This window comes from Protopterus annectens, chromosome 6.part0 (genome assembly GCF_019279795.1).
Source record: "Protopterus annectens isolate FY-2018-M chromosome 6.part0, PAN1.0, whole genome shotgun sequence".
Taxonomy (NCBI): domain Eukaryota; kingdom Metazoa; phylum Chordata; order Ceratodontiformes; family Protopteridae; genus Protopterus; species Protopterus annectens.
Genome location: NC_056737.1, coordinates 644,514,073 through 644,540,386, shown reverse-complemented (window position 1 = coordinate 644,540,386; position 26,314 = coordinate 644,514,073). Strand labels below are relative to the sequence as shown.

Sequence of the window (26,314 nt, the reverse complement as noted above, 5' to 3'; positions counted from 1 at the left end):
CCTCTACTTTCTTCCTTAAAAGACTGTTATATAGTTTTATGCCAACAGTTAAAAGCAAATTGTCCTTCTGTATCTTTTGCAGTATTACTTATTAAAGATCTTGAAAAGAATCATCTTTATTATTGACTATTGTGGTATCCTGCTTGATAAAGTTTTCTTTGCTTTGAATAGACTCAATTTAATATGGCAGTGTTTTTCACACTCTGCAGTCAGTGTTTCCCATATGCTGCCACTGTAGGAACCAGTCTGGGCCTTTCTAATTTGTGTACTAGGCTGAGCATCCAAGTGCTCCATATTATGCAGAACGCTCCACATTTAATGAAGAGTGAAGCCACTGTTCCACATTGAACAGCTGTGGCTCCGCTACAATGCTTTTGATTGGTTTGTATACCACAATTACTGCTAGTCGGCATTGCGGTATATAAACCAATGCATAGCTCTGCTACCCTTTTGCGTTGGCTGTGCTCCGCAGATTTTGATTGGCTCGTAGACTACATTTACGGCCAGTCGCGAACTCGGTCTACAAGCCAATCAAATAGAGAGTCTCAGGAGGACAGGAGCCAATGAGAGCTCTGAAATACAGGCCAATTGTGTTCCTGGAAGCCTTTTTGCGCCAAAATAATGGCTTGAAAAAGGCTTCCAGGAATCAGGGATTTTACTTTTTAGGTTCGCCCGACTAGATGAAAACACTTGGCTAGAAGAAGGAAGGAAGGAGCGAGCATCTGGCTGCAGATCAAAGACATCAGGGGAGAAGACTGGAGTCGGAAGTTGAAGTTAGCCTACCTGCCAGGAGAGGCGACTTGGCGAGAGGAGTCTGTTTGCTGTGTCAGAACAGAAGGGTTGAGGTTTATCTTTCTGTACGCTGCTCGACAACCGGAAGGAATATCAACTTTGTGCTATTGTGGAATTGGATTATTTGTGCTTGGATTGTATTGTTGAAGTGGTACCGTGTGTATAGGCAGAGCAGAGGTAAGTGTTTTAGGCTTTTAGCTGCAATGGTTGAAATATTTCCCTTTAGAAGTGGTATGCTAGCACAGATCCTGTTACTCTAGCAACTTTCTAAGTGTGTAAGTAATATTTAGTCTCAGTATTTTTGTGCTGCTTGTCCCTAGTATGTCTCTGAAGTGATAGATAGTAATGTTGTATGCCGACACAGATCCTGTTACTCTAGCAACTTTCTAACTCTGTAAGTAATATTTAGTCTCAGTATTGTTGTGCTGCTTGTCCCTAGTATGTCTCTGAAGTGTGATAGTAATTTTGTATGCCAACACAGATCCTGTTATTCTAGCATCTTTCTAAGTATGTAAGTAATATTTAGTCTCAGTATTTTTGAGCTGCTTGTCCCTAGTATGTCTGAAGTGATAGATAGTAATTTTGTATGCCAACACAGATCCTGTTATTCTAGCAACTTTCTAAGAGTGTAAGTAATATGTAGTCTCAGTATTTTTGTGCTGCTTAACCCTAGTGTGTCTCTGAAGTGATAGATAGTAATGTTGTATGCCAACACAGATCCTGTTATTTTTGCAATGTTCTAAGTGTGTAAGTAATATTTAGTCTCAGTATTTTTGTGCTGCTTCTCCCTAGTATGTCTGAAGTGATATAGTCATTTTGTATGCCAACACAGATCCTGTTATTCTAGCAACTTTCTAAGTTTAAAACAGCAATATTTAAAGTGTCTGTTTCTGCTGCTTGTTCCCCTAGTATGTCTATTTTTTTTGGGAGAAACTGTATGCCAAGACAGGTCCTTTTTCTAGCAACTTTCTATGTTTTCTCTGAAAGTAATTCCCCTTTTTTTGAGAAACTATGCCAAGATAGGTCCTGTTCTAGCAACTTTCTAGGTTTATAAGAGCAATATTTAAAGTGTTTGTATGTTTCTGCTTCTTGTCCCCCTAGTACGTCTCTGAAAGTAATTGCCTTTTTTGTGAGAAACTGTATGTCAATTCTGGTCAAGTTCTAGCAGCTTTCTAGGTTTATAAGAGCAATATTTAAAGTGTTTGTATGTTTCTGCTGCTTGTCCCCCTAGTACGTCTCTGAAAGTAATTGCCTTTTTTTTTTTTTGAGAAACTATGCCAAGACAGGTCCTGTTTTAGCAACTTTCCTAGGTTTATAAGAGCAATATTTAAAGTGTTTGTATTTCCACTGCTTGTCCACTAGTCCGTCTCTAAAAGTAATTGCCTTTTTTATTTTTTTTTTGAGAAACTATGCCAAGACAGATCCAGTTCTAGCACCTTTCTAGCAATATTAAGTGTTTGTATGTTTCTGCTCTTGTCCCCCTAGTATGTCTCTGAAAGTAATTGCCTTTTTTTTTGAGAAACTGTATGCCAAGACTGGTCCTGTTCTAGCAACTTTCTAGGTTTATAAGAGCATTATTTAAGTCATTCACTCCAATGGAGTTCAGGAAGTTTGCACTGTAACTTCCAATGGGTGGAGGTTGGTTTTGTCTCTCTCCTTGCTAAACACAACTTATCATTTGCAGCAGGAGAACACATCCTGAAATTTACGAAGAAGTGTGGAGAGGCTCAAGATGTTCTCTGTAAAATGACATGTGGAGCAACAAAGGCTTCATGCATTGGATGGGATGTTCTGGGGCCTCATTACCAGAATTATGATGCTGCAGCAGCCTGCCAGAAATCACCATTCTGTGTGTGTATGGACCAAAGCACAGACATGGGAGATGACAAACTATTAGTCATCCTTGTTGGTTACCTTGATGAAAAGGCATGCAAAAATGTGATAAGGTTCCTTCATATGCCAGAATGTGCGTCAGGAACTGGACAAGCAATGTTTGATTCTTTAATGTCCACTCTGACAAAATTTAACATTCCAGTTTCCAACATAGTGGGCTTTTCTTCAGACAATGCTGCCTCAATGATTGGAAAACACAATTCTGTGCTGTCTCATTTAAAGGAGGTGAAGCCCACAGTTATAAACATGGGGTGTCTCTGCCACTTGGCAGATCTCTGCAGTAAGGCTTCTGTAAAAGCACTACATTCACCAGTTGAAGAACTTATATCAGATGTGTAAGCCATTTCAGTTCTAGTGCACAAAGACAACAAAAACTGCAGGAATTTGCTTTGTTCACAGATACTGACCTCCTCAAGATCATTAGACATGCACCTACTAGATGGCTCAGTCTTGGTAAGGTTATTAACAGAACCCTGGACATGTGGCCAGCTCTAAATTCATATTTTCTGTCTGCAGAGCCAAGGTCTGTTAAGATTGACTTCATGACTCTGCAGGTTTTTAGAAATTAAGTGCATATGATTTTTATGTTCCTTAAGTATGCACTGGAACCCTTATTGGAGTTCAACATACAGCTTCAGAGCAGAAAAAGTCAGCTACTGACACTGCATGCCACTGTGCAAAAACTCCAGCAGCAGTGCGCTGCAAGACTCCCCTGCAGCTGCTGTCAGACTAATCAAACACAGTGATGTGTCAGTGTTGACTGACAGTAGCTGTGTTCTACCAAATGGTGAACTGCGGATTGGCTATGAAGTCAAGCAGTACATGAACAGCCATGAGGAGGATATTGCCGGCATAGTTATTGAATTTAACTTTTACAAAAAAGTTGCTTTTTTTTTATGCTGCAGTTCTGCAGAAAATGCTGAAAAACTTTCCCATGCAGGATCACTTACTGAAAGATGCTGCATTACTTATTAATCCAGCCAAAAAATTGGACATTTCTCCAGGACTTGTCAGAGATGTTTGCTTCCATCTGGATATATGTGAAAATGATGCTGAGGCTGAACAACTAATCGATGAGTTCACCCAATATCAGATCAAGGACATGGGGAATCTGGCAGGCCCAGTAGATGGGCCCCACTCATGTGTGTTACAGTACTGGGCACACCTTCTGAGGGACCTTTGCACTGAAGGGAAACTGCCACTCTTTAAGCAGCTGATGATGAGCCTACTTTGCTTGCCACACTCTAATGCACAAGCGGAAAGCGCATTTAGTATGGTGCGGAAAGTGAAAACTGAACTGCGTCAGTCTCTGAGTGTAAAAACACTGAACTCTTTGTTGGCAGTTAAAATGAATGAAGAACTGGATGTCTGTGGTATTAAGCTGCCAAAACATGTTTTAGAGGCTGACAAGAAAGCCACAGCAGCATACAATAAGTCTGTATTTGACGTATGATAGGATGCTGTTTAACCTGGTCTAAACTTTGTGTGAATTGCAATATGTCTGTTTAGAAAATGTAGTAAATGTGATTTTTATTTTTGTAAAGTGCTGTTTCATTTACTTATGGTGTAGTTATGGTATTGCAGATTATCAAGTAAAGGTTTTTGGATCTGAGAAGTGTATGTTGTTGAATTTTACAGTTCTACCATGCTCCATGGCAATGGCACGTTTCGCGCAGTGTGAAAATAGGGTGCTCCACATTTTGACCATTTGTCACATCGTTAGGGTCTGTGTTCCACATTAGCCACTTAAGAGGTTGAGACCTATGGTACTAAGATATTGTGTCATTCTGACTCATAAGCCTTTTCAGGGTCTACATAAGTAATATCTGCTGCCTTTTTATATAGTCAAGGAATTATGTTAGGCTAAATCATTCAAAGAAGTACTTCGACTTAAAAATTCAGATTCTAGCCAAAAATGCAGCAGCTCAGAGTTTTCAATTCTTTTGAGATTGAGGGTGGTCCAGTGTTGATTGTACTGTTTAAAGTGCAGGGGATACAGTCATCTACGTGGGGGTGTAGGGGGCTCTGCACTCCCCAAAAAGAGCATGTCACTGATTTTTTTAGAAAACAAATGTTAATTTTGGCTACTAGTTCCTTTTCGTCGTCAGCTGCAGTAGTCTGGTCATCTTCAGTAATTTGATCTTTGAAATTCCAAGTTCAAGCAGTTAACCTACTGGAGGGTTTTCACTAAACAGTGAAAAACAGACATGCCAAGATATTGTTACTGCAATATAAGCAAGCAGTATTTTCCATTTATTACTTTGGCAGTTAAAAGATAGTACTCCTTAGTCATTTTGGTGCTGTCATTGCCGTGGATCTTCTTCTCTGTCACAACTCAGAACATCAGTGTACTTTGTGACACAGACTGTAAAGCCTTGTGAGTCTACGTATGTGCAGACATCCTTTTTTGCACTTAAGATGCTGGCTTCATTTTCAAGGACTGAAAAGCAAGATGTCTTTGTAAGCAGCTAGCAAATCAAGAAAGTATCAAAGACTAGCTTGCAGTATTGTTTTGGGCATGCACACTTAACATCCCCACCTGCAAGTGAAAGAAGCTGTGTGTTATAAAAAGTAAAATATTTATTAAAAGTAAAATAAGGAAGTCTCATATCTACACGAGTGTATTTATAACACACTTGCATTCATAAATGTTAACAGGGCAAGCATTAACCTGAGGATCCATCTGCCTGAGAATGTTGGTCTCAGGTGGATATAAAAGATCTGAAAGTACTTATCAAAAAGAGTACAGAAATTTCTGCAGAGTTTTAACCAGATTTCTTCTATTCAGAATGTTTACCACCTTGGGTTTCACCCTGAATAAAATGCTATACCTAGTGGAACACATCCAGTTAACATAAGGAAATTGGGTAGTATACCTGTATTATCAGCCTAAACAGAAACCTGTCGTAACTGTTAATTTAAATATTTAAATTGCACCCTAAACATTTCATATACTTTTGTGTGATAACCCTACACAAATATTGTAATAAGATAGCCAGCTTGTTCGTATGTGTATTTGCTACTGTGAACGTTTTTCTATAGCCGTATATGAATGCTGGAGAAAAAAGCTGCAGATTTCTCCTTTGATTGTGTGTATCTCTGAAAAGTTAGAAAATTGTGCCAGATATTTTGAAGCCAATGCAATCCGTTTGCTGTTCTTTGAGTTGAGTCCAAGTCAGCAGTTCCTGACTTCATCAGACTACATTACATATTCGTAGTCTGAAGTGCTCAGCAATGACAAAAGCATTCACTTGGATTTATTTGGAAAAGCAAATAAACTGACTGGTTACAAAATATTTTTCAGTATTGCTTCACTGTTTTGTGTGTTGAATGTTGTAATATCCATTTGCTTGTACATACCTTTCATTTACTGTATAAAAGTTATATTACCTTTCTTGGAGATTTTCTCCCCATGCCACCAGTAAAAATGGTATGTGCTCTGATGGGACTTTCTTGCTCAACAAATTCTGTAGATAAATAAAAAGTAAAGGTGCATCAGCAAATACCTTTTGGTTTGCAGAAAAGTACAAAATGTAGTGTTCTACTGCTTGATGAAAACAAAACAAACTTTAGAAAAATACTGCATACATAATTCTTTGGAGTTATTCTTTGTTAAAAATTGACCAGTCACTATTTTTATATTGTTTCACAATAAAATCTAACTGCTGAGTAAACTCAGTGGTACACACAAAGCATGATAAATTTGTGCATGCATTTAACAAGAATGTGACATGTACCTTGCAAAACTAAACAAGTATATTAGTATTAGGAACTTAGAGTTTCCACGGTGGTGCAGCGGTTAGTGTTGCCACCTCACAACAAGAGGTTCTCCAGTTTGATCCTCGGCTGGGGTGCCTTCTGTGCAGAGTCTGCATGTACTCCCTGTGGTCGCTTGGGTTTCCTCCGGATGATCTGGTTTCCTCCCACATCCCAAAGACATGCTGTAGGTGGAGTGGACACAGTAAATTGGCCCTAGGTGTGTGTGCGTGTTTGTGCCTTCTGTGGAAGATTGGGCGCCGGGATGGCAACTCGATACCGTAAAACTCCACTGCCAATCATGAGCGGACAATGATCCGCTGTGGCGACCCCTAAAAGCCGAACTAAGTGTTTCCAAATCTAGGCATAAAAGAATCTCACCCTCAGGGCCCTCTGGGAATACACCTGTTCTACTGTCAGTGCTGATAAGCTTGAATATCAAAGTACAGCTGACAGAATGGTTGTACACTTGATGTGATTTCTGGGCATACATTGATGCAGACATAAATTTTGCATGCAGCAGTTTGTGAGGTTTATAGTTTATATTGTTTTTCAACAAACTGAATTCTTATTTCTAACACTACTCTCCATATTAACTCACCCATCCGTGGTCTCTTGTATTCCTGATATCTGTAGACTGTGTTAAACAGTACTTTATTGTAAACCATTCCTGTTTGTTTATTTTAGATCTTTAGATGCTATGAAAAAGTTTTCCAGAGCTTAATTTATTAAGAATGTGCCACTGGCATTTAATAAATGTTTGATCACTGGCCTTACTTTCACAGTGCTAGGTTTCCACTTTTAAAAGAATATAGGCTAATTCACAGAATGTTTATGCAATACATATCACTTCTATTTAAATATATTTTCAAATTATACCCCTTAATCACCCCTTCCACCTTCTCTTCCAAATTTTTTTTTTTATTTCCACTCAAACCCTCTATCATTTTATTTGCCTTTATTAGCATTCCTAACATAGCAACGACTGCTCATATCTGTCACTTCTACATCTCCTTCATTAATTGTATTCTACCTTTTCTCTTCCAGTTATGTAACTTTAATTATATTTGGTTTGTTAGATCTTCTATGTATATATTTTGTCAGGTTGTCTATGCTTATTCTTACATTATGATGTAACCTGGGCTGAGCTTATAATTGAACATTGTTTGATAATTTAAAATAAAACCAAAAACAAACGATCCAGTCACCACGACCAGCTTAAAAATAAAAAACTAATCAAAAACAAAAGAAATACAAAAGATGAGCACTTTCAGGCAAAAGCCCTTCTTCAGATCTTAAAAGCACACAGCAAGGCAACACTTAAAAGCACTAAGGAAATTACAAGGCATAGAGAATCAACCAATGGACACATAGTATCTATTAAACAATCTTCTTGCTCTGAGTGCTGGCTTTAAAGGAACAGTGCCATTTAAACCAGGCAAACTGTTAGCTCTCAACTTAATCCATTTCATTTCAGCAAACTCAGTGCTCTTCACAATGTCCCCATCTCTCTTATTTCTTGCAGTCAGATTACCATAAACTTAAAACTATGTCCTGGAAAATCACTTGTGTCTTACAAGTGCATTGGTTGTATTCTGTAGTATAATGTCACTAACGTGTTTCAAAACTCAGTCCTACAACAACATATTGGTTTTGCCTACGTAAAAACAAGAACACCCATCACATAAAGCAAGGTATACAAAGTCCTTGCTACTGCAATTTGCACTAGACTCTTCAAATTATTTTCCGTCTTTTGCTTCCCCAGGCTTTTCTGGTTTCCCTGGATTTGAAGGTTGTTTATCTTCATGTTCCTATTCATCCTCTTCTGTTTTTTCCTCTCACTGTCAATTCTCTGGTTTGCCTTTTGATATTTTACAGCTCCAAAGGTTATCTACCAAATGCCTGGTCCTGGTGGTAACTCTTTGCAGGCTTCAGGGAATACAAATATTCCCTTATCTGGATGAACTTCTGACACAAGCCCCTTTTCAGCTACCCCTGCTTCAGCATTTATGCTTCATTTTGCTGCTCATGCTCAGTGTGGGATTCACTCTCAATCTCAAAAATTCAATGTTGACTCCCTCTCAGCACCAAGTGTTTTGGGATTGCAGGGCTCTCCCAATGTTGGCCTCTCTCCTGCTTCCCAAAGTCCTTGCCTTGACAATTTATTTTCATTCTCTTCCAGTTCTTCCTGCAAGGGAATTTCTCTGAGCTATGGAGTTCATGGCATCCACCATTCACATGGTTCCTTTTGCCAAACTCCACATGAGGAAATTTTAGTGGTAACTCAGGGTTGTTTGGCTCCAGCACTGCCACCCTCTGGAGTTTCCAGGTCCCTCTTTTACCTTGTCACAATCTCAAACACCACTGATGGATTCAGCAGATCTTCCTACTTCCCAGTCTGCCTTTCAGGTTCTTCTTCTTACTCAAGAGCTGATCACAGTTGTGGAGCTTCTTCCAACAATTGGAAAGTTCAGGGATTCTTGACCCATCAGCAGATGTCAGACCACATCAGTATCAAACAGATGAGAGCTCTAATTCTAGCTCTTCAGGCCTTTCACTCCCTTTGGATTCCATGTTCTCTAAAGGTTTTTACATTCAATACCAGAGTCATGTGGTACATCAACAATCAGGGAGGCACAAAGTCTTATCATCTTTGCAGCCTGGCCCTTCAGGTTTGGGATTTTGCCATCCACCATCCCTTGGTTCTTCAGTCGGTTGACATCTCTTCAGAGCAGAATCTAGTGGCAAACTCTCTGAGCAGGTCCAGGACAGATCATCATGAATGGATGCTTGACAGAGAGGTGTTTCTGGACATTACCCTCTGGTGGGGTACTCCTCAAGTAGATCTTCTTGCGCCCCCTCTGATCAGACAGCTTCCACGGTTCTCTTCCAGATTTCCCAGTCCCCTGGCTTGGAAAGTGGATGCCATGCTTTTCTGTTGGAAGTGGGTGTTCCTGTATGACTATCCTCCTCTTCCTGTGCTCCCCAGGGTCTTGCATGAGATCATGGTGGATATACCAAAAATCTTATTGTTGACTCCCTTTTGACCCAGACTGCACTGGTTCATCACTTCTTTTTCACCTGGACAGGGGCAGTCATCACAAGTTACCTCACAGGATGGATCTTCTCACAGAAGACAAGGGGTCTCTCATTCACCCTCACTTGTTCACACTTCAGCTGACACTTTGGGTGATAGGGTTTTGATTCCTTTCAGGCACCAATTTTCTGAGGACGTGCTTCATGTTTTGCAGGAGGTGAGAAAACCCACAACCAGAAAATGCTATGTTGCTAAGTAGGAGAGATTTTTGTCAACACGATAAGACTCCTTTTTCTTTTGGGGTCCCTACAGTCCTTTCGTATTTTTGTGAATTGCTCGATACTGGCTTGATATATTCTTCTGTTAAAACCAGTTCTACTTGTCTGCCTTTGAATCCTCCTTTGGCTTCTAGTTTTGAAGTCAGATAATTCCTAAAATGCATTCTTCATATTAGGCCCCCAAGAAAACATATTCTTCCTTACTGGGACTTTAATTTTATTTTAGAAAAGTTGACGCTCTGCATCATTGTACTTGGAAGACTGTATTGTTGGTGGCTCTTACTTTATACCAAGAGAGTTTCTGAACTTCAAGCCCTTATGATGGTTCATCCTGTTTTGATTTTTCATAAGGCTTCTTTTATGCCCAAGGTGGTTAATGATTTGTCCTTGAATCAGTTTATTCTTCATCTCTCCTTTTTTCTTCCCTATAATCTGCAAGTGAAGAAGGTACTACACACCTTGGATTTACATAGACAGCTCATCTATTCCTTTGATAAGACAAATGTTATCAGAAAATCTGAGCAATTTTTTTTTTTTTTTACTTTCATGCCAGGAAATTAGGTTTGGCAGTGTCTAAGCAAGCCACCTCCTCACGGATCTTTAAGGCCATTTCTTTTAGCTATTGTTTTTGTTTCAAACAGAACAGCTTTCCTGTTCTGTTCATGCTCATTATACCAGGGTAGTTGCATCTTGTGGTGCTTTTTTCAAGGGTCTGGATATTAGATCCATCCTGGAAGCTGCTCCTTGGTGTTATGTTCACACTTTTACTAAACATTGTAAGTTGGGTGCCATGTCCAGGGCCAGGGCAGGATTTGCCATAGCTAACCTTCATGTTTTTGTGGAGGGTTCTTTTCTGCCTTCCTCCCCTCATGCTTCTCAGTAGCTTTTGTACTGTCCCAAGTAATCAAGAATACTGCAGCAGTGATAAGGACATCGTACAGTTGTGTAAGCTCTTACCATAACAGTACAAGTAATCAAGAATACTGCAGCAGTGATAAGGACATCGTACAGTTGTGTAAGCTCTTACCATAACAGTACATGTCCTAGTTCGCACTTTTGCAGTATTCACTCCCTTTCTCCTGCCCCCTTTTTTTACTTTTTAATTGCCCTTCTGCTGGCCAATGTATTTCCTCTTACGTCCTTTTCCCCTTTCGGTAATAGGCATGTTATTTCCCTGGTGTTGCTGTAGTTCTCCTGGGGCACTTCAGTTGTGAGAACTAGGTGTCTGTACATCATATATGTACCTTAAGCCTTGTGCGTAGGACATGCATCTGAGTATGATGCTGGGAAGGTGTAAGGGCATTGGTATGCTGACTGGATGATGGGTTATCCTCAGCAGGATATCTATAAGTATAAAGAATACTGCAACAATGTGAAGTAAGAAATCTACTGTTACACTAAGATCCTACACAGCTCTACTTTCTACAGTGTATTGCCACACTATACAGTATAGGTGGGGATTCTGAAGATTTCTGACTTCTGTAATTAGCAAATAACAACACCCTGCAATTTTACATGATTTAGCTTCAGAAAAATGTTTTCTCTCCCTCCCTCTTTCACTCATTCTCGCTTATTTTGTTTGTGTGTGCGCGCGCGCTATATGTACTCAAATTTTTAAGATTATGAATGTTTGTATTTAACGTGCTGATTTTCCTTTTGTGTGTGTCTCTCAGTGTCTTATCCCAAAAAGCTGGGGCAAATCCAAAAAATAGCTCTAGGCAAAGGCTCAAAACTAGGGGCATATTTTAAATATTTCTGATACATACTTTGAGTTACTAGAGTGGCAGATTTTATATTGGCATGTATTTTCTAAAGATATGTAGTCTGAACCTGAAATGTCTGTCATTTAGTGACTGCAATCCTCAGTGAGTTGCCAGAAAACCACAAATTTTATAAGGAATAGCCCAAAAGATGAGGCAAAAATCAGGGACATTCTGCAAAGTCAAGGGCAGCTGGGAGCTCTGATCTTTTTTCTCTTCTGGACTTCCTTTTAGAGTATTGTAAGTGAACTTTAACCTGATTATAGATCTTGAACCTCAGCTGGGTATCTAGTCTGAGGCATTTTTTTAAATAATTGTTTGAGAAGTGGTACATTTTTATCTGTGGTGGGAATGAGATAGTGTCTGTGCTGCTGTCTTCCATCTTCACCAGTGTCTTGTCATGTGCTATAAATGCTGTACATTCACACATTGCTCAGGGAGGTGATATGAATTTTGTAACATAGTTCATTGGCCTTTTGCCAGCAGTGTAATGTGCGCAGGTTATAATAGCTATCTCATGCATAGCAGTTTAATTATAATTTTAGTAAGAAGTATGTCATTTATAGTGCCTCATGTTTATAATGACTTTATTCGTTGATTGTAGTTCATTAGGCTCCTGCGTATGACAGTCATATCCCTTTTTAACACACTACTGCTACTTTGCTGTGTCCTGTTTGTGTTTCCATTGACACTGTCTGAAGTTCTCAAAGAAGCTTGACCTTGCTGACCTGTTAAGCACCAGTCATCATGTCTGCATTACGGGCAGTACTACAGTGTAAAGACACCTTTCCCTTGAAATGAAATGGGGCTCAAGCCATTCATTTCCCTCACCCCACTCCTGCATACAAGCCCACTTGTCGAATCCAGGTCACTACAGCTTAGTCGAAAGCTCTTTGTTAGCCTGTGTATATGTTTCTTACTGTGTCTATATCCTTGTGTTAAGGTTATATATTCCTAGGTGTATACTAGGCTAATGACTTTTAGGCCCTTTATAAGCCTAGCCATGCAATCCAAATGTATGCCACAGGTTATTGTGCCTTAGAAGTTATTCTAAAGGCTGTATGTTATCTAGGGCATGATTTAATGGTTGTCTCTGTCCACCAGAGACATAGTTACCAGACCTGGGGTGAATTTTCAATTGCCCATCCACTTGTCCAGGTTACACTTGAGTAAAGTTAGAGAGGGGCTGTGCTTCAAATGGATGGGAAGTCAATTCTAGGGAGTAGAGATTTTCTGAGACACATACCTGTCCCCCCAACAAGTCCTGATTGTCATAAGCAAAGTTTAGGTTCTTAGATCTCAATGTTATGATGTGGATTATTCTGCAGGTTTGCAAAAGGTCAGTTAGAGTGAAATCTAAGGATGCCCTGTATGCCAAGCATAAATCATATCTCAGCAGTCTGTAGGAAACCGAGTATAAAGATAGAGCTTTGAGGCAGTCTGTACAGGTCATTATGTTTACGCTCTGTATTCTTTTTGTGAGAAACCTGTGCATACATTCCAGTTGTTGCACATACCTGGGCAGGTGTATACTGAAGGGATCCTGTTATTCAATGTTGGATCTGATGAGGGATGGATACAGTGGCATGAAGACCTCTCTGTACCGAGATGCCAAGCCCTTACTTATAAGTTTGGCATTGTAGAATGACTTTCTTACTACTTTAGACACATGTTGGTCGAAGGCTAGGTTACTATCTGCATGCATCCCCAAATCCCTGACTAATTGATCTACTCTTAGGGGTGGTTTATTAATGAGGTAGTTTCCAAGAGTAACAGACTTGCCAAAAGGTACTGTTATGCATTTCTTGGCACTGAGTTTTAAGCCATGGCTTTGGCACCAGTCATTTCTTTGTGTTAGACATTCCTATAAGATGTTAGTGTCTTGGGGTGATTCTCTGACTGCTCCAGGTTTGCACTCTGAAAACTTGGTCAGCCAGAGACCCTTGACTTCCGAGAAGTAGATACCAAAGAGGAGCTGACCCAGCATAGAGCCCTGAGAGACTCTGCTAATGACTGGCTTGCCTCGCTGATCCTAATATGGGTTTATACCTGATTCCTTGAGTTTGTGTACAGTGTCTGAGTGGAATATCATATAAAATGCCTTAGCCTCACAATGCCTAAGGCCAGTATTGTATCAGATGCCTTAGATGAATTATTTTCACAGATGATATGATTTTCATAGTGCTTTCCATATCTGATATAATAAAAATCTTAGATTGTTATTAAGCACAATAGCAAATAATACTTCAATCATCTTTTGGACAAATGACTACCTTCTGGATTTAACATGAAGAACTCAGTAGGAAACCCCCTTTTAATTACTGTTTTTGTCTTTTTCAGCAAGACATGCCTTTTTGAATGCAAGCAAGATGCTAAAAGGTTATGTGATAACAGGAATATTTTCCGAACAAGATGCCTCACATTTGTAAGTAGCTATAATTAATGCTTATTGATACTACAGAAGACGTTGCATAGATTAAACAGTGTAAAAACAGTGATCAGTTTTCTGCAATTTGTTAACTGTATGTAGAACTATAAATACCTGTACCCATAACTGTAACTGTAAACTGGTTAGACCACCAGGTTTGGTATAATAGATTTTTTAAAAATTTATGTCAGATGCCTACATAACTTGAATCCCATGTATACATCTATGTATGTATGTATGGGTCTACTTCAGAAGACTGACAAATCAAAAGGCTGAAAATTCAAAATACTGAGCACATTTTTAATGCAGGGGGGCTTGCATAACTTGTGGGGGCTGTGCCCCCCACACCCCCTGCTAACTATATATACCAACTCTAAGATCGCACAACAGTGGAGAAGTGGCAAATTCCATCATTCAGTATTTTGAATTTTCAGTCTTTTGGGATTTGGTCTTTTGGTTATATAGGTGTGTCTGTGTGTGTGTGTGTGTGTGTGTGTGTGTGTGTGTGTGTGTGTGTGTGTGTGTTTGTGTGTGTTTTGCAATGAGTATTTTCTGATGTATCTTCTTGACCAAGTGCAATATAATTCATATAGTATCTTTCATGAGTAAACATCATTTTGTATTTTAAACATCTTTTTAGTAAGAAATAAGATGTGTGTATACGTTTCCACAGATACCAATTTTTCTGACCCAGGCATGCTCTTATTCACATTGTAATTTTGTATGTGTATATGTTGCCATTATCTTTGACTGGGTTGCAGGGTTTGTTGCTATTAATGACTTTTTAAAAACATATTTATTAAATTATCACTTCAGATATAGGCACACGTGCATTAATAGGAAAAAACATATTAATATTTTTCCATTTACATATATTATACATCACATATGTATGTTTCTTTATAACACTCGTTAGTCTAACATTACATAAATTGCTCAATTTTTGCCTTCCTGTAAACCTCGCTCTTCCTCCTGAGCATTATTCTGCATGTATTGCTTCCACAAATTGTATTTATTTCGATGTATTGTGCTCCTTTCCTCTTCTAAAGATTCCTCTTCCAGTTTTTTTTAATCTCTTTTACAATGTTCAGTACTTCTTATACAGTTGGTTTATACTTTTATTTTCATTTTCCAGTAATTGCTTTTTTTGGGAGCCGAAAGGATAAAAGTTAACTAGGCCATAATATGCATAGGCAATTCAGATCCTGTGTCCTAGTTCAAAAGACTAATTTCCTTAGTTACAGCCATGTGCTCAGCCAATATTTCTGACAGAGTACTCTGTAGGGAATGTTTAAAATCTGTCAACTCATTACACTCCCAAAGCATATGTCCATTAACCCCTTTCTTCCTCATCACACCTCCAACATTTTGTATGTGAGGACATTTTTTTTTTAATTCTGCTTGGGATATAAAAATACCCATGCAAACTCATCCAAACAAAAATTCTAAATCTTCTGGATGTTGATGCATAATTTGGGAGCCATTCATATGTCCTCTCATTGTTTCCTTGTGAATTGCTTACCGAAATCACTTCCCAATCTTTTCTAATCTCCTCTGATTGATTCCTATAGTTACTGTGCAATATTTTACATATCCTACTAATTACTCCTCTTTTAACAACAGCTTCTGTTCTAGATTCAACGAAAAACTGTACCAGAGCAGGTCTTTCACTTAGGATTCCCCGATCACTCTCACTTTCCCTGTACTCTGGTATCAATCTCTGGTAGGGAAGGCAGTCTCCAACCTGCAGGTCAAATGTGTTCTTAGCCACATCCCACTCTGTTACCTTTCTTTCTCTAGTCATTTGCTCCTAGTACCTTGATTTCTTTGCCAGTTTTCACCATAAATTTCAGCCCTCTCTTGCCTATTTTCTGTACTCCTGCTTGCAGTCATCCTTATTGGCAAGGTTTCCTGTCTCCATTCCCATGTTAGCTTAGTTCTTAAAATAGTTTCTGCTACTTTATGAATGTAATATTCTCTATTGTCGTTATTCTCCTTAAGGATCTGCATAAAAATACCACTTTCTCCTTATTTTCTGAGCCTTACCCTGGCTTCATTGTCATCACTTTCCTCTTTGATTAATAACCTTCTACTTGGGATATGTATCTGAGCCTTAACTGTGCAGCTTTAAAATATCCATTCAAATCAGGTAATCCTTAATCACCTTGTCCTAATGGAAGGGTCAGTTTATCCCACTTAACTCTTGCCTTCTTCCCAACCTGTATAAATTCCTTCATCTCTTTATTAATTATTGTCCATAACGTCTCCTGTTTGATAAAAGTATTACTTAACCTGTATGTAAAATTAAAGGCACTAAAAACATTTTCACTGATTGTATTTTAATGTCCATATCCCCAAACAAGAACTTCCACCTTCTTAACTTTTCAAAACCAAGAAAAAGCTCGTGCTATACCAAATCCCAGCTATCGTAAAATAGTCCAAAATCCAAGAAAAAAATGTTGCTGGGAACTGCTGATATAATAACCAAAGTAAAATTTATTAGAACACAGATGAATACAAAGTGAGCGCTTTCGGGCCAAAAACCCTTCCTCAGACAAACTACCATAAATTAACAGACCATATTTAAAACACATAACAACCGATAGAAATTCAATAAAAAGCCCGCCTATTTCTGAGGGCTGGCTTAAGGGGTACTACATCATTCAACCCTGGGTCTATGTGAGCTGCCAATTCTAAAATCCATTTAGATTCCATTGCCTCAGTTTTTAACTTAATGTCACCACCCCTCTTATTCAAGAAAACATTCACTATGACCCTAAATTTAAACCGATGTGTCGGATTATTCTTAATATGGTTATAGAGGGCATTGTGCTCATCACAGTTTCTGATCGATGAAAGATGTTGCAAAATCCTGACCTTCAACATATTGTTGGTTTTACCAACATAGTAACTTGGACATGAAATACAGTCGGCCAGATATACAACATCAGTGGTCCTACATGTAGCCTTTCCTTTTAAGATTATACTCCTGCCAGTGGTAGGATGTATAAAGGTCACATCCCTATTAATGTGGCCACAGGCCTTACAGTGGCCACATGGAACAGTACCCTTAGATTTAGGTAGACCTTTGTTATTGGTCTATGTTGGTAAAACCAACAATATGTTGAAGGTCAGGATTTTGCAACATCTTTCATCGATCAGAAACTGTGATGAGCACAATGCCCTCTATAACCATATTAAGAATAATCCGACACATTGGTTTAAATTTAGGGTCATAGTGAATGTTTTCTTGAATAAGAGGGGTGGTGACATTAAGTTAAAAACTGAGGCAATGGAATCTAAATGGATTTTAGAATTGACAGCTCACATAGACCCAGGGTTGAATGATGTAGTACCCCTTAAGCCAGCCCTCAGAAATAGGTGGGCTTTTTATTGAATTTCTATTGGTTGTTATGTGTTTTAAATATGGTCTGTTAATTTATGGTACTTTGTCTGAGGAAGGCTTTTTGGCCCGAAAGCGCTCACTTTGTATTCATCTGTGTTTTAATAAATTTTACTTTGGTTATTATATCAGCAGTTCCCAGCAACGTTTTTTTCTTGGACCTTCCTTAACTTTTGTATTATCTTTTGTTTAGACTCTTCCTACATATTCTTAGCTGCCATAACAGAAACCTTTTTTTATCCATACTTCTAAATACTTCATCTTACCATGTCCCTATAAATATGAGTGTTGCTGAACCATTTTGTGTGTGGGTACATAATTTACAGCTATAGCCTTTCTTTTATCTTTAATTTTATATCCAAAAAATACTTGAAACTGTCTCAAAATGTTCTACAAGACTGGATGTCCTTTTCTGGATTTATCTGGCACAAAATAATATCTGCAAAATAAGGCCAACTTTTCTTAATTACCATACCAGTTATATCTTTGAATTTCTGAGTCCCATATTTTCTTTGCCAATGGCTGTAAACAAAGGGGAAAGAGGACACCCCTGCTTGGTTCCTCTTTTCAAACACAGCATATCAAACAGGTACCCTCCCTCTTTAATCCTTGCCTTCAGTCCTTCATATAACCTTCTAATTAACCATATTATTGTGTCAAGGAATGCAAATGCTTCCATTGCCCTACTCATAAAATTCTAGCTTTCTCTGTCAAATGCTTTCCTCTGCATCCATACCACCAACAGCAGCAGTTTTTTTTTTTTTTTTACATTCCGCTTCACTCTGGATCATCATTGTTATATTAATGTTGTCAAATGTTTGACTTCACTCCACAAAACCACATTGATCCATATCTATCAATTTTGGCAATAATTTTCCATTCCTTTAGCTAGTGTAGACATAAAAACATTATAGTCATGGTTTAAAATTGAAATGGGTCTATATGAAGCTGGGTCTGATGGGTCTTTACCATCCACCAACAACCAAAACAGCTTTTTTCCAAGATGTTTGTGCTTCTCCTTTTGAAATACTGTTAAACAAAATCTTCCTGATCTTTAATACCAGGGCCGGTGTTAGCATTTTGGGGGCCCCCAGCAAGTGTCAAGTTCCAGTCCAGTTATCACTCTGTTACTGCCACCCCTCCTAAGCATATTTTTAGTTCATGCTGCAGAGTTTTAGGAGCAGACTGAACTGTGTAGCTACAATGCTCTTTCGTTATGACAGGACTGTGTACAACAGTGTGTTGGGTCATCTCATAGAGGGACATTCACAGTGACTGGCATTTGGTTACAACAATGATACTTTACAACAGCTTTGCTTGCAGGAGTGGAATACTGCTTAAACCCCTTACTTGTTAACCAAATTTTTTTTTACTGCTACCCAGAAGAGTTATGTACCTGCCTGCTGTTATTGTGTTTGCACAAATAAAATCAATGATATTTTTTTGCAGACATGCTCACACACACACACACACACACACACACACACACACACACACACACACACACACACACACACACACACACTCTGCACATTTGCCTTCAGGGAAGATGGAGGAATTCCATTTCACCTGCTGCATGTTTTTGAGGTGCTGGGGTTAACCAGAGCACATGAATAGATGCATACAGACATGAAGGGCATGCATGCTCTACATAGTATAAAGCTACAGTCAAGAGCTCAACCAGAACAAAGCACTGTGAAATGGCAATGCTACTCACTGCACCACTGTGACAAAGGAACAGTTGCTTTTTTACATATTCTCTTCCTGACAAACTACCAGAGATAGCCATCTATCATGTGTAATATCTATGTTTGTGATCATCTTTCAGCTTTTCACGGTTAGGTGTCTCCACATCAGATCATCTGTCTGCTCATGATTGGCAGTGGAATTTTTCGTCGAGTTGCCAGCCCAACCTTCCACAGAAGGCACACACATGCATGCAGTCATGCCTAGGGCCAGTTTAGTGTGTCCATCCATTTAACAGCATGTCTTTGGGATGTGGGAGGAAACCGGAGCATACGGAGGAAACTCATGCGACCACAGGGTGGACATGCAGACTCCACACAGAAGGCACCCCAGCCGAGAATCGAACCGGAGAACCTCTTGCTGTGAGGTGGCAATGCTAACCACTGTACCACTGTGGCCGCCCTGTAATATCTATGTTTGTAATAGTAAGTGAAAAAAAAAAACATGGCTAAATTGTTACTATTACACGCAGCACAATCACATTCCCCCCTAACGCACACAAACGAGCATAATTGCAGTGTTGATGATTGTACTAGAAAGTGAAATAAATTTTTGCCAGCTTGTTACTCTTGTACTATAACACACACACACATGCAAAAGCCATTGTGATACTAGTTTTACACTGAGTTCAGCAAATAGCAGTACATTTTTCAACACTGGTACTGCCATACTAGATCAGTGACCGTTTAGCAGTCATCAAACAGCAGGAGTAATTCACTTTTATTTACGTCAATGAATAGTAATGCATACCTACCACTGCCCCTAATTTCAGAGAATGTCCCTGGTTTTGCTTCGTAATTTTGCTCTGTCCCTCATGAAAGTCTGATTTGCTGGTAAATTATTCAGGATTACAGATGGTTAGTAAATCCAGACACTAGAGTTTCATACTTGTTATTGTGTAGAAAATTCATGTTGATATAAAATGTGTTATTCTGTTATGTTAACTTTTTAAGTGAATTAGAGTAATATTTAAAAAGTGTTCCTGATTTTGAGACTTTATTCTGCTATTATTTTTGACTTTCCCAGAATTCTTGAACAAAGATGTTGAGAATTATAATATGTAGTGTTCTATCTAATATTTATAAATCTCCCCGAAAGAGAAAAACCATCCCTGAAAATCGGTGCATCATCTCTTAAAATCCAAGATAAACAATGAGACCAGTCACTCTGAGCTGCTGACCTGTAGTGTTTACCTTGTTCATGTTCATTCATTATCAGCCTTATCTTAATAGGGTGATATTAGAACCCTTTTTTGGGTAAAGCATGTGATCAGAAAATTAATAATCTTTTTTTCTCCTCATTTTCCCCCAAGAATCAGCAGCTTTTCTGGGGCCCCTATACTGTCAATAGTTGAGGGGCCCTTTGCAGCCACAAGTAATGCAGGTACCTAAAGCTGGCTACGATGTTAGTTTTAGAGAGAGGAATGCCTACCACCAAGATTTAACTAAGTCAAGGGCACTATTTCAGCAGTAAAATATTTAATGACATTGTGAAGCCAGTAACTTGAGAAAACATTGTTACTAAAACCAGAGATGTATTTGATTTGTAAAGGAGATATAAGTAAAAGTTATTACCTACCTGGTTTATTAAGTATATAAGATTGCTGAACTAGCTTTTGTTTGTTTGACAAACATGTAAAAAAAAATATCAAAGTAAAATAACTTGCTGTGATTGGGGGCCCCCAGCTGACCGCAGGGTTCGCTGCTGCCTAAAGCCGGCTATGTTTATCACTTTCCTCTCTCCTAAATTCCAGACTTCCACAGGAATACCATCTGTTCTTGGAGGCTTCCCTGCAGATTGATTAGACATCACCTTTTTTATTTAGTCTCCTCCTATCTTAATTATTGTTTTTTGAACCTCATCTACCTCTAACCGTGACACAGTAAGTCTTCCATAAATGTTTCCATTTGTGCTCTTTCTTAGTTTCCACATATCTATACTTTATACAGATTTTCATAATGTTTCCAAAATGTCTCTTAATACCTCTACAGAATCTCTGGTTATTTATTTGTTACAGGCTCCCTTAGTTTGGTGACAACCCTTTCTATTTTCTGTTGCCCAAGTCGTTGTGCTAAACGTTTTTGTGCTCTGAATTTATGAAAAATAGTTGTTTAACAGCAATCTTTCTTAACTTGTGCATATTATCCAAGTACTGCCTTATTTTCTTTTTCAGCATGCTATAGTTGTGCCTTTTCTTGTTCTGTGAATTTCCCTTTATTCTGCAACCTTTTAGCCATTATCAGCCATGCTATCTCTCTCTCTTTTAATTCTACTCCATTTTTAAACTCCATTTTCATTTCATCCCACTCACTAGCTATCACATCTGAAGAAATTTTTGTCTTCCTTAATACTTGAATAAATTCCACTACCCGTTTTTTTCAATTCTTTTCTTTTTAACAGATAAATGTGAAAGCACCAAAGTCTCGTTTTTACATCATTACCCATCATTTTTATCATAGTTTTTTATCTGTGTATGATCTGAAGTAGTTAATTGATGTCAAAATTGTGAAATGTAATTTCTGTCCAGTCTAGACCAGTTACTGTACCTTGGGGAATAATTTGTAAATACTGTTTGAGTTTCTTCTACCGATTTTACATCTTCCATACCAAATATTTTCATACTTTTCTTCAGAAGTCTACCCTCTTTTGTTATATTTTCCCCTCTAGGTTCACCTGATACATCCTCACTATTGCAAATCAAGTTCCAATCCCCACCTATAAGTAGTATTCCCTGCTTAAAACGGATTTCTCCCAAAAATTTCTTAAACTCCATGTTAGCATTTTTTGTGGAATATCAATATGTGCCAGCATAATCCTCTTGTCTTGCCAATAGCCCCTTACTATCACAAACCTACTATTGTCTTTTTTCCTCTTCTGTCACTATTATAGCCCCTCTAGCAGTCAGTATTACTCCCCTTTTCTTTTGTCCCTGACAGTTTGCTGAATATCTACCCTGAAATCTTTTCTTTATCAAATTCCAGTGCTCATTTCTTTCCAAATACTTCTCCTGAAGCATTGCTGTTTGTACTCTGTATTTCTTAATATAATTCAGTACTCTCCTTTGTGTCTGTACCTGTATGACCAGTTTTGTTCCAGGAAAATATGAATAGTGTAGCCATTATGATAAAAAACTGTTGTTCCCACCTATAATACATGATAGTTTAATTGTGTATTTCCAACCTTTGTCTTACAAGCTGATCTTTTATACATTTGATCAAATGTTGTCTTTTCTGTCTGGATTTAACCTGTGGGTTATCAGATCAAACCCTGATCTGAGACTGGCTAAGTCCAAAAGGCTTAAGCTCTCTGAACTCTGCCTCCTCTACCTGTAATTCCTAACCCTAACTGACAAACCTCAGATCTCATTTGCCACCTTCCAGGACTGCTGCTTGATCTCGAGCTCCATTGAGGTTGTATCCTTTGACTTATCTAGCTTATATTTGTACCTGTTTTCCACTACCTTCTTCCTTTTCAGTTTAGTTAGCACACAAAAATAAACTAACAACTATTTTTTTAGTGTAGGTAAGTTAGTAGTGGGTAGGATAGGTAGTGTGCCTTTCCTGCCTTGTAATGGTTTTGATTCTATGATTTATTAGTTCTTTTTAGGGTATGTTGTTTGTATCCCATTTTTTTTTTTCTCTAGCAGGGAGCATTTTTTTTTTGTGTTATAAATGGAGAAAGGTTTTAAAGAAGTGTTTTGTGTGTGGCCTAAGCTTCCCTCACAAGACACCCATGACTGGTATGTTTACTGCATTGGTCCCACACACTTTGGCATTCAGTGTGCCATTTGTAATAGTTTTGGATCCGAAGCCGTCAGCAAGACAAGAGCTAAGTTGGTTTTGAAAAGGATCATGCCAGCCAGTGAGGCTTCCTCATCTTGTCTGGCTGCAAATACTTATGCCAAGAGTAATTGGGGTTGGGAGGAGGGAACTAAGGAACGCAGATCTTCTAAGGAGGTCTATAAATGAACAGCCCCCTTTCTAGCCAGTCAGATCTGAAGAACCCAAGATCTTTGGTCCCTCTGACTGTCTCGCTGCCGCCATTGGATCCTACTCCTTGGAATACCAACACAAACCTGTCCAAAAGAATGGAACTTCTGATAATACAAAAACATTCATTAAAAAGGATTAAGCGCTCTCATCCAACTATAACCAGGACTTCATCAGAATCTAATGAGTCAATAAACCATCACATCATATATGCAGGAAAATGCTGTGGATTTTGTGCATGCATTTGTTACTACTTATACTTTGGAGCACCATGAGATTTTGACTGTCTTGAAGATAAACTGCAATATTTTTTCCTGTTTTGATGGGGTCCCTGAAATTGTAGGCAAACAACCAAGAGTAGCCTTCAGAATGGGAAAATCCATCAAAAATTGCTTGGAGTGTAACTTGGATGGATTTGTTATAAGTAGTTGCAAAATCTTTGGACATTTAAATATGGATTTTGTCATCAGCGCAGTTACATTTTAGTGAAGGATATTTTAGTTCTAAATAAGAGGCAGGTAAAAAAAACCCTTCCACTGCACTTGTAATTCTGTTGGTGTGGTGTATATTGCACAATGCTAAGAATGTTCGTGTTTTTACGTGGGTAAAACCTATCAATTTAGAGATCGAATTTACGAACATATATATGATATCAAGCACAAAAAAAAATAATGCCTTATTCAAAAATGTTTATAATTTCCTACTCACAGATTTTTGTTTTTTGGTGTGAATATGATTTAGAGAGACCTTGGGGGGGTCCTTAGGTTGGTTATATAGAAGCCAGAGAATTAATATGGCAAATTAGATTAAATGCACATACGTTACCCGGGTTAAATGACCAGTTATCTATAACTAGTATTCTTAAGCTTAGATCTTATGTTTTATGAGTGTAATAAATATTCAGGTACGATTGTAAGTTTTAAAATTATTTTTGTATTTTTTTTTTTATCATTTATACATTTCATTCTTTGAATCTTACATATGAATTTGCTTTCTGGTTTCTAATGCTTTTTTAAGGTCTGGATATGTACATTTTATTCATTGTTTAGATGGGAACATGTGACTGAGAGAGTTTTAAACTGTGATGATTTATTGACTCAGATTCTGATGAAGTCCTGATTATTGTAGGATGAAAGCTCTTAATCTTTTTTAATAAACATTTTTTGTATCATCAGAAGTTCCATTCATTTGGACAGGTTGGTGTTGGCATTTTACATTTATCAATATCATGGTTCCTGGTATTTGGTTTAGTATATCCTACTCCTTGGAGCTATTCTCATACTGCACCAATTGTGGGGAAGTTTCCTTTTCTGGCTCTATGTACCTAGCCTTTTTTTTGTTGAGAGGGGCTCCATTGGACATGATTCATCCATCTTAATCCCCTCTATTCTTTGAGAGTTCTCTCCAGATTCCTGTCCATCTCTACCCCAAATCTGTGCTTCTCCATTTGGGCCTGGTCCTCTGAATCTTCTATGAGCCAATGGCTGTCAAAGCTTTCCTTGGTAGCTTCTTCTACCTAGTTGATCAGGAGTTTGCAACCTGCTGAGTTAGGAGTAGCTGATGCAGTCCTTCCAGCAACCCCAGATGCAGTTAGGCTTAATTCTTTCAACTTCAGGTCCTAGACCCGAGACTTTGGCTCCATCCACTGTGCTTCCTCCCTTGGGACCAATGGCACTGGGGTTTTTGGAGCTGATGACCTTGGCTCCAATGAGGTTGGAACAGACACCTAAGTCTGTTTTGGCTCCCACCCCTGCCTTGGTCTTCTCAACTCCAAATATCTTGGAGCCAAGTGGACCTCGGAGCCAGCCTTTAGGGACAGAGTTGCCTGGTCGAGTTTGGATCTTGAAATCATCTCTTCCTGTTGGTGCTTTGGCTCTCAACAGCTTGGCTCCAGACTCTGTGTTGGGGCAGGTGGAAATGGCTCCAGAGTCCAGCGTGTCCTTGGAGTCTTCATACACTGAGGGTGCTGGCTCTGGGCAGCCAGCTTCTGCTTTTGACACCGTAGAGGGGATGTTTTCCTGTCCGTAGATGGAGTGGTTGGTGCCAACTGGCTTCCATCCCCCATTGTCTAAAGATCCACATCAGCTTGCTCTGGGACAGCCCGCTTCAACTACCCTGTGGGCTAACATGCTTCCTGGGCCCCTGGCCTCTTCCACTTCCCATCCAGGTTCCCCCGATCAGGAAGGATTTAGCAAGAGGCAATTCAAGACGAAGCATCTGGGATTCCCCAGAGTAATCACGCAATAAAGACACTGTCCTCGAGGGAGGAGAGGGACTCCTTAAAATTCCCCCATGAGGATGCCTCTTTATGTGACCTTATGGAGCTGCTTCATCAGCGTCTGGATTTGACAGCTGAAGTCTTATCTCGGGAGGAGTCCGTGTTTCCGGATGCTTTCAGTGTGAGCCTCTCCACCTCCTGGGTGGTCTTCCCTCCAGACACACTCATTGATTTGTTGCCTGGAGAGAGAGACCAATATTGTGGAACCTATCCCCAAGAAACCCGACAAAATCTTGGCCCCTCCCAAGGACCATCAACATTAGAGTAATGGTCACACCTGTGATGCTGTTGTGGTAGTGGCAGCCACCAAAAAGTACATCTCAGAAGAGAGTTCTTCGGTCCTTCCCCAGTACAGTGTCTAGGGAGCAGGACCAGTTGATGAAGCACTCTTACACATCAGTCACATTTGCACTGAAAGTGTTAAATTACCTTGCCCACTTGACACTTCAGCTAGACACCATCTCTAAAGTATTAAGAGTGGTTAAGACACAACAGAGTCTACCATCAAAGAAGATTTGCAGCTGTCGAAATCAAAAAGTTGTTAATAAGTTGAGTCATCCAAGAGGTCCCAACAGACCAATGCAGATTTTGGGGGGTCTATTCCATTTTCTTTTTTTTTATCAAATGTATGTCAGTTTTGGCTGCATGGCTCAGGCTGCAGGGGTTACTTGTCTTCTTGTACATGACAATTGGCTTGTCACTGCTTCCATGAGAGCATCACTAGTCAGTGCCAGGGACTGTTTACTCCAGTTATGCCTTTCCTTGGGAATGACTGTAAACCATCAGTAGTCCAGTTTGCATCCACTTCATGACTTAGAAACCATCAGTAGTCCAGTTTGCATACACTTCATGACTTAGAGTTCATAGGCTGTCGTTTGAATACTGTGTCTCAGATTGCCAAGCTTCTGTCACTCAGGGTATCCGCCCTTCTTCTTCTTTAGGCCACATCTTTGC

General features: G+C 39.1%; 1 protein-coding gene across 1 annotated transcript in view; it reads left to right on the top strand.

Moving 5' to 3' along the window:
* Window positions 1-26,314, top strand: part of TXNDC16 (thioredoxin domain containing 16) — a 1,725,832-nt gene that overhangs the window by 1,214,615 nt on the left and 484,903 nt on the right. The window contains exon 14 of the mRNA XM_044073553.1: window positions 13,857-13,941. Coding sequence (XP_043929488.1) covers window positions 13,857-13,941 — 85 coding nt within the window. The remainder of the gene's footprint in view (window positions 1-13,856; window positions 13,942-26,314) is intronic.